Source organism: Pygocentrus nattereri, chromosome 11, assembly GCF_015220715.1.
Source record: "Pygocentrus nattereri isolate fPygNat1 chromosome 11, fPygNat1.pri, whole genome shotgun sequence".
In the NCBI taxonomy this organism is placed as follows: domain Eukaryota; kingdom Metazoa; phylum Chordata; class Actinopteri; order Characiformes; family Serrasalmidae; genus Pygocentrus; species Pygocentrus nattereri.
In genome coordinates, this window is record NC_051221.1 from 28,486,738 (window position 1) to 28,496,296 (window position 9,559).

General features: G+C 39.6%; 1 protein-coding gene across 1 annotated transcript; it reads right to left on the reverse strand.

Annotated features, from left to right (window-relative positions):
• Positions 1-91: 91 nt before the first annotated feature.
• On the reverse strand, positions 92-6,075 carry si:dkey-234i14.3 (fibulin-7-like). Its single transcript, XM_017699306.2, has 7 exons — positions 5,865-6,075; positions 4,743-4,902; positions 4,367-4,534; positions 4,059-4,241; positions 2,478-2,615; positions 2,044-2,179; positions 92-1,514 (listed from the first exon to the last, which is right to left on the reverse strand). Exons 1-7 carry the CDS (start codon positions 5,928-5,930, stop codon positions 1,154-1,156), a joined length of 1,212 nt encoding a protein of 403 aa, XP_017554795.2. The 5' UTR covers positions 5,931-6,075; the 3' UTR covers positions 92-1,153.
• Between the last annotated feature and the right edge of the window lie 3,484 nt (positions 6,076-9,559).

Here is a 9,559-nt window from a genome sequence, read left to right on the forward strand (position 1 = left end):
AATTCTTCCAAATTCAAAGCATTTATACCCTATGTGAAAGTTCTCTATGCACCTCACAGTACATAGTAAAGAAACCAGACATTCTCATTGCTTTGTTTAAAATTTGATCTGTGCTTCTAGTTTATTTTTGTCATTTTCTAATTCCTCTTTATCCCTTAGAATCAAACAGTACTGTGCCTTTTAGACTGTGATAATATGTAAATGAGCTCTTTTCTGATTGGATGTCCTGTAGTGTGCTTCGTTCAAAAAGTAGTCTGTGCTGAAACATCCCTTATAACTTCAGTGTTAAATGCTGTAGGTGTTGTTTTTCATTGTTTCACAAGTGTTTACATAATACATAAAAAAAATCAGGCTAATTTCAGAAAAGACTTCATGTGAATCATTCTCCAGCAAGAATTTAAAGCTGTTGCAGAAAGTCTTGTTGTCTTGTCTTGCCTGCTTTTCAGCAAATAGGTGTTGGAGTCTGAGATGGAGTGTGTGTGAATGTGTGTACTACTGTGTGTTTGAATGCCTTATGTAGTTCTTTGCAGAGATAAATGTTGTGCATTGAACAGAGGTCTGGGAGGTCAAGGCTTTGGCAGTCTGGCACTAAGGTGAAAAATTCTTTTCAGTGGGCTTCTGACATTCAACCCTCACTTAGTGGAGCCATACACATGTTTTTTTGAGGCTGCTTATGTTATGATTTACCGTAGCCCAAAATCTAGAGTAGTGTTTTTGGTTTGGCAGATGCAATATTTTCAAGCGGGTTGAAAAACAAGTTAAAGCACTTATCGTAAAATTTTAGCAAGCCACTCTTTCATTGTGAAGCATTTAACCAAAAATATCTTTCACTCAGACGCTTGGGATTCTTCTTAAAAGCCTTTAAACTTCATATCGCAAAACATTTACATTTCAAAGATGGTATATGTATACCTTTTCCTTTAGCCAGAACTGGAGAAAGACAAAATACAGATATCAAATACTGTAAGGTCAAAAAACTAAAGCAAGAGTAGCTCTTCATAGGCATGATAAAATCTTCATTTCTCAACTACTTTCAATATTACCTGTAAGGCAGGTACAAGAACACAGTCCTATCTGGTCTCGGATATCACAATCACTTTGCTCTCCAGCGAGCTTTAACATGGTCTAGTCCATTTCCTTCTTGCTCCTCATATCAGAAGGTATATGGGGACACAAACAGAGTAACTCTGGTCACATATCGACCCAGCAGCATTCTCCTCTCCAATTCGCTCATCTCTACCTCGGCCTCCAGTGTGGCAGGACCTTGGATGGTGTCCACCAACAGCAGTTGTCCAGTCTGCTTGCCTGAGCGCTGGACGGCAAAGTGCGCTCCTCCCCGGTTTCCCAGCAGACCAAAACGCAATGTGTCCCCCAGCACACGCGCTGCAGACACACGGAACAGCACCCGTGGAGCAGTCATGTTTGACACCACTGACATGAAGTGGAAGTTCACAGAGACAGGAGCCTGGAGGCACGCTTTGTCCCCCTCGAGACATGGATTACGCTCACAGCGTCTAGAGAACAGAGATTAGGAAGTGCAGTCAAGAAAGGGAAAGGGGGGGGGGGGGTCTGAAGGTAGCGATTTCACCGCAGCATTTTTTGGAATGTAAGAGATTATGATTTAATATTTAAATCATTATCTCTTAAGTTTTTGTTCAAGTTTTTGTTGTATGCATGGCAGACCAAGTTATGTAGAAAGATGGGTAGTGCTCCATATCTACCCAGGGTTATAATGTTCCTCTGTGGTGGAAAGATGAACCAAATGAATTTTACAGCTACACTTGCATGCAATGTACAGAAACATTTTGCATTGCCAGTTAAAAGTGTAATATAATATTGATTTTGCATTTTTATGACCCAAACATTGAGCTAGACCTTTTTTTTTTATAGCCTGTACATTTAATGTTATTACATGAAGCCATATCCAACCTGAGTTGCATTGCAGGCACATTAAGGTTTAGTAATTTTGCTAATAAAAAATGCTACATAATGCAGCTTCAAATATTATCTTAAATCTGCTGTTTTAAATGTGTGTCAACTTACAACGGTGATGTTTTCACGTAGGAAGCATTGAGGAAACGAGGGCACTCAACCTCAATACAGCGGTGACCTCCAAATGTGTTCACGCACACTTGCTCCTTTGTACAGTTGTGAGCAGCCCTCTCACACTCATCAATATCTGTGGTTAGAATGTGAAGAAAACAAGTCTTACATTTTCAGTTCTTTGTTCTCTTATTAAATGTCTAATAAGCTGACAGGAAAAACGCATTTCTTGCTTGCTCTCTTTGGTGGTGGTAAACAAAACAATCTGCCATGTAAGCAAACAACACAGCACTGAAAAAAGCTTTTCCGGAGGAACAGTAAAATCTAAAGGTAGGAAGCAAACTGCACAACAAACAAATCTCCGCAAGATTGTTGGCCACCCCTGAAAAAAAGTCAGCAAGACCACACATCCACATATGGAGGTGGGTACAGACCTTGACAGCTCCTGCTGTCTCTGCTGAGAGAGTACCCCACAGGACATTGACAGTGGTAGCTCCCGGCCGTGTTCACACAGGTGTGCATACAAAGACGGCCAGGTTGAGTCAGCCGGAAGAGCTCGCATTCGTCTATGTCTGAAAAACACACAAATGCAAGCTTGACCTACATATTTAAACTTGCATTCCCCAAAACCAGATTTTGTATTTGCACAGTAAAGCTCCACACTATTTTGCTGTTGCTGAGAAATGTGTTTTGTTGGGTATATGTTCTGACACAAATCTCAGCAGTCAGCTGTTGTGTGATTTACATTTATTTCTTTGACAATCTTTTCATAAACACTGGAAGTCAGATTAATGCAAAGTACCTAGAAAAACTAAAAATATATGACCTAAAAGAGACAGATTGATCTGATTAAATAAGCCCGGAACTTGAGAACAAAGTGCAAAGGATCCGTCTAAAAAACAAAAGAGATCAATTCTAGGCTACTTGGTAGGATTGATCATAAAGGTAGGATGAAAACCAAGCTGTCGGTCCACAAATCCAAAAGAGCTGAAATAAGCATTCAGTGGTTCACAGTGTCAAAGGCAGCCAACAGGTCAAGGAGGATAAGGACTGAGAACAGAGAATTCTCTGTGGCTTTGTGGAGAGATTGTCTGACTGACAGGAAGATAGGAAGTCTCTGCTGAGCCCTGGCTTGTAATCTGGGCTGTTTGGTGCTAAGAAAGTTGTTCTCCTCAAGAATGAAATGGGTCAACAGTTCGCAAGACTTGTTAGATCAAGGCTAGGTTTCTTGAGTAGTAAGCAAATTAGAAATGGGAAAGAACCTGACTAGTTATTAGCAACATTTCATTGCATGAGTCAGAAAGGAAGCAAGGTCATTATTTGAAGAATGTCGCTGGAATTTCTGTGCATGACACAGAATTGTTTGTTCCATGTTAAAAGTTCCAACACTTCATCTTTCTGTTTCCAATTAAGTCATTAAATCCCGTGCAGTAAGAGAATATGTTGCAGGGGAAGTAAAAAAGAAAGTGTAAAGAGAAGGCGAAGAAAATTTTTGTGGGTTAAAGATCCAACCATTGGTCTTGCTGTTAAGAACAATTCTAGTCCTTGTACAGATGATGACCTGCTGATTTTTGTATTTCAGACACACTTCAAAAAAGATAGTTCTTCAAGGGTTCTTAATGAAGGCAATGGTTCTTTGTATTCTGAAATAGTTCTTCAAATGTGTTGTTTATAATTCTATTTTTGAAAATGGTTGAGATGTCTAGCTTGTAACAGTAGAAAAAAAGCCTTTTATGCTATATAGCACCCTCTAAATATACAGTACATTTTCCATCAGTCTGAAGAACCACTGCAGAATGCAAAGAACCACTTAAGCATGAAATAGTTCTATAAAGAACTTGTGGTTCTAAATAGAACCATTGCCTTTACTACAAACCATTGTAGGACCATCTTATTTAAGTGTGTACACTAATGAAATATCTACTAAACAAATGCGCAGGAGGAATTGTAGATTTGCTTTCTTACTCTGAAATTGTATTTTCAAAGTCTACTGAATACCTCCTCAGAGATTTTACCTGTGCACAGGCCTCTGTCCTGGCTATAGATGCTGTAGCCCTGCTCACAGGTGCAGTGCTTGGAGCCCTGGACCTCAATGCAGCGGGAGGGACGGACATAGGCCGACATCAAGGGTCGGGAAGAGGATGAGGTAGATGTGGCCATAGAGGAAGTAGCATCATTGTTTATCCCAGAATCTACAGCTGAGGGGAGGAAATAGGAGATTGAGCTGTAGTGCATATGTAGTGCAAGAATCATGTAGGGGAAAAGGTGTAATATTAAATGTTAATTAAAACTAATGTTTTAGTTATCAATTGATAGGTTGTACCCTTGCAAGCTGCCTGCTCTCCACTCCAGGCGAGGGAATCCAGACACACCCTTGTCTCCGCCCCTGTCAGCCGAAAACCGGGGCTACAGAGAAAGTGAACTTCATGGCCAACCCGGAACACTCTGCCCAGCATCCTGCCATTGGCTGGAGGCTCTGGAGGCAAACATCCTGCTGGGCAAAAGGGCACCCGAAGTGAGACATCAGAGGTCACACAGTGACAGAACAGAAGAAAAATTAAATGTTCATACATAAAATGCATGTCAACATCTGTCTCCAGTGATAGGTTGGCACAGCCCCATCTGACAGTGTGTTATGTATATTTTTTTGTACTGTACTGTTCTGTTTTATATGTCATTTTGCAGTGTTTTGTTCTTGCCTGTGCTAGTGTTGTTGCTTGGTTTGACTGTGCTGCTCTGTAGCAGACTCAGTTTCTTGCGGAGGCTGCGTAGGTTTTGCAAGAATGACGTCTCGTGAGCTGAGAGCAGCTTGTGGACCTGTCGAAGAGTGCTCTGCAGCTCCTGTCTGCTCACACAGTCCTGTAGAGTCCACACCCATACCATACAGTACAGAATGAGTGAAAATATTTACACAAAACTAATCATATCTGCTGCTGCTATAGCTGCTCATTTTATTCCTTTGAATTTTCGGCCTACTGAATGATTCCTTTACAGAAGGTAGGGAATGATTTAGGTTGTCCTTTATTCACATTAATAAAAGCAATTATCATAAACAAAAATAACCATGCAGTGTTTCAGGCCTTTGTTAGCTGTGCTTATTTCAACCAGTAGCAATAGCTATTTTCTATTCTCATGTACACAGAATGTTTGAAATAGTCAAAAACTCCCAGTCACTCCAACAGTAAACTATTAAGAGAAAGAAGATTTAAAGAGAAAAGCAGGCTCACTTTCTCTCTTCTCCATAACACGGACATGAACTGTCTCCACTCTACAGCAGGTGTTATCAAATCTGGTCATGGAATGCTAGTTTGCTGATTTCCCTACTCAAACACACTTGGTGATTGACTGATGATTTGTTGATGATTTGAGTTTCAGTAGGGACATTACAAAACGATATGTTTGGCAACAGGTTACTAGGGACAGACCGTATTCTGTGTGTACAGAATTTTAGCAGTTTAAACTGAGTGAAGTTCATTAGGTTTAAACAATGTCAGTTCTAGTGTCAGTTTCCCAGACCAGGATAAAGCCTAGTCCTGGACTACACCACATTCTGAATAGACATTATCAAGTGAATGAAAAATGCAGTCCAGGAGTAAAAACATACAAACAACACCACTATTAACAATACTAATAGGAGCAGTGACAATAGTAGAAGCCTAATTCATTATTATTATTATTATTATTATTATTATTAATATTATATACTAGTGCAATAATTGTAAATAGTAAAAAAGACAATTGTCAATAGTGAAAAAAGACAATAAGGTATTAAAATGTATTAATGCCCAATACAATTATCATGTGTTAAATTCTGCACTCACCTGACTCTGAGACCTGAGCACCTGGCATGTGAACAGAATCCCCAAAAACAGCACACCGCGATACATGCTGGTGAACCTGGAACTCAGATTCGATAAAAGGCCAGAAAATAAGCAGTCTACAAAAAATTATTTACAGTCGAAATGTTGGGCTAACTTCGCCGTCTCTGCAGCTCAGCTCAGTTCAGTCGAGATGTTTTTGAATGCACCAGTCCTGCCTCTGAAACCAGACCTAAACCCAGCCCAGAGAGAGAGAGAGAGAGAGAGAGAGAGAGAGAGAGAGATGAAAGCGCTCAGCCTTTAATCTAGTGGAGAACCGCAGTTATGAAGGACAGAAATAGAAAACTGGGAGGTACATTTAACGATGGCCGTGCTTCGCCACTCTGTCATTACGATTAAAGCTAACATATCTTTAATAGAGCTCCAGCTGCTTTATAGGCAGTAGTGGCATTTATCTTTATAATCATGATTAAATGGCCAGAGCCCGTAATAAATTCCATAATAGCCCTAAAATTAATAACATTTATGAAGTTAGCAGAGGGCTTCTGGCAACCAGAATAAGAAAAAAGAGAAACATATGTCTTTATCATGCATGTATAAATATTCTACAAATTCTGTTTCTGTAGATCTGTGTGTGTGTGTGTGTGTGTGTGTGTGTGTGTGTGTGTGTGTGTGTGTGTGTGTGTCTTTAGCCCTGTTCAAACTTGCTATTGACATCCATCTTGAGTGATCTTCCTGCCATAGAAACCATTAAGCGTTTCTCTTGCTTCCTGGTGGTTCTGTAATGTGTTTTTACTTTTTAATGGGTGGATATAAAGGATCCTAAAGGTTTACCAGGTCAGCAGTGATTGATTCTTAATGCATTTCACAGTTTCCTAGAGGGATCTAGGACACAAATTCCACAGGTTGCAGGTTTTCTACAGGCAACTAGCTCTCTGGAATTTCCACTCTGTAATGTCTTCCGGGTTTCTCAAACACTAGAGGGCGCGCCTGAGCGGGAGCTAAATCATAGTTTGTACATGCTTAAACATTTTAAATATAAAATAATACATTCAAAACAGCATAAAACGTTTTAGCACCGCCTTTAGATTTTTAAGAGCTTTTAAACTCAAACTTAAAGAAAAGTTCTAAGCAAGTGATTAGAAATGATGTTAACTTTTAATTCACCCCATTCACCGAGGACTCACTCGCGGGGGCCCTCTGGCGTTTCGCAGTCATGTTTTTGGTATAACGGGAAAAACAGGAAGAGGCCAGGCTCCTCATAAACTGACGTGAAGCCCAATTTCACATCCCCGTCCTGATTTCCCTTCCCAAGGATCCCTCGGTCAGAGTTAACAAGTTAGCCCGTTTTCATTTTCATGCAAGTCGGTACAGTAAAGCGTAAACGTGTCACAGCTTTATTTCATGTGCTACCGAATAAAGTCAGACACTGGCATTTCTGCCTGTGCCCTTTGAGGTTCCACCCAGAACTGTTGATTGACGGCGGTGATATGTATAACAGAGGGATTGTAGATTTCACTTACGGCGTTTTATATTACTGAAGTCGATGAGTGTCATTCAGTGACTTGCTGTAACTGCGTTCCGCTGTGGACACACCTTACTTAAACTGGAAGTTTAGTTTGTAAATGATCTGCGGAGCCCCGCTGGTTTAAATAAAAATAATGCATGGCCACGCCTTATTAACAAACTAGAAGGAGATCCTAATGCGTGGCCACAACTTAGTAAGGCATGGGAACGAAATCACGGCTTAATAAGTTGTGGCCACGTGTTAGAATGGAATGGAATGGAATGGAAGTTTTGGCCATGACTTAATCATCTCATTACAACGCCTTACTAAGTCGCGGCCGTGCATTATTTTTATTTATACCGAATGTCATTAGCGGGGCTCCATAATGATCTGCGATGTTGTCTGTTCTGTTAGGTGCACTGTGGTCAGTGTCCATAAGGTGGTGCCAAAGAGCTGCGCCTCTACTGTGGATTTTCCAATAGAGTATTTACAGCAAATGAACCCTGTTGGCTGTGAGGATGGCTACAGGAATAATCTCACTACAGCAGCTGTAAAAACTCTAGTGCTCTGTAGGCACATTTTAGAAAGCCCTGATTTAGTGTGACCACATTAAAATAGTTATTCAAAACAGTTTTGTGTCTCAGCAATAGTTTAATGAATAGCTTTACTGTCAGCCGTCTTCCTTATGTGTGACAGCCTCAGGCATTACAAACAATACTGTAGTAAACGTGCCAGAATATTTTCATTTTATCAGCATCTTCATGACACTTTTTAGAATGTATTTCCCCCACTGTCATTCCCTTGGTGTCTCCTGTCTCCCAGCAGATGGAGCAGTGAGGAGAGATGGAGATGAGTAATAGCTTGGCCTAAGGCTGTTTCTTCTACCATTTAACAAATGGTTATACACGTATTTCCCCAGTGACTGGCAGCTAGCAGGGTGAAGAGAGGCTTTCTTTTCTGTTACAAAGACTCAAGTTGAATTAATGAGCTTTTCAAACCTATAAGAGGAAGCCATTCAACTAGACCCTGTTTTAATAGGGAAGGCCAGTGTTGATTGAGTCATTGTTCCACTGATTTTCATAATATGATTGCTGTAGTGAACTGTGACTATTGCTTCCGAAAGAGCTGTGTTCATCAAAAGTTTGGGGGCACTATTTAAAACGGGAATTCCATCAATTTTTCAGAATGTCTCCGTAGTTAAATGACAAAGATATAAACAAAGTCATTTGGAATGGTTTAATGTGAAATGATCCATAGAGGAATTTACCATGTCTGAACTGTTCGCAGTGGTGGTGATAGGAACCAGACATCTTGGACTTTTGCCACTATTTTACCATCATCAACATTCCAAATAAAAACTTAAAAGCCATATGTAGGTTCACTGCTCATTATAGATAGCAAACAAAATGGCAGTATTTGCATTGCAGACATCAGATGTCCCTGTTTCCTCTCACCACCACTGTAAGTCAGTAGGTTTCTCCGCTGTAAACCAATTCACATCAAGCCACTCTAGATGACTTTATTTACATCTCAACAATTGAGTTATGCAGAAATTCTGAGACGTTAGTAGTATTTATTTCTCTTTAATCTTTTTTGTAATAAATGTGTATATTTGCTTTATCTGTTGGTAATAATTTATATTCAGTAATGCTAATGAAAAAGTACTGTTTTGACATTTTTCTTTTCCCCATGTTCTGATGCACATCAGCACTCAGGTCTTTCATATGTTTAAACCACTTTTGGGCAAAAAGATTTTTAATATGAGGTTTTAACTGGTTGTTTTTCATAAGGCTTTCATTTTGGAAAAGTGTCAGATTGTTAGTTAGCAAAATCTATTCTTCATACAAAAAAGATACTTTGAATAAACATGAAGTTGTGTTGTTGTGAAATGTACCTGAAATTTTAGTAATAGATGTTTTATATTAATAAGACCCTTGCAGGTATTTTTTTTCTTACCTTATTAAAAATTAACAATGAAAACAAAACACATTTTGTCAGTGTAATTGAGTAACTTAATGCTTAATGTGGGATCTTTCTTTCTTTATTGCTGCTCTCTCTCACTCTAATATAAATATGGTCTAATATGCAATGGAACAATCCAGTGTCACATTTATAAATCCCCCCACATGTTTGCTGCATTCCAGCGATGGTACAGCCTGCCAGTCCAGCTCTAAAACACTTACTGACTCAC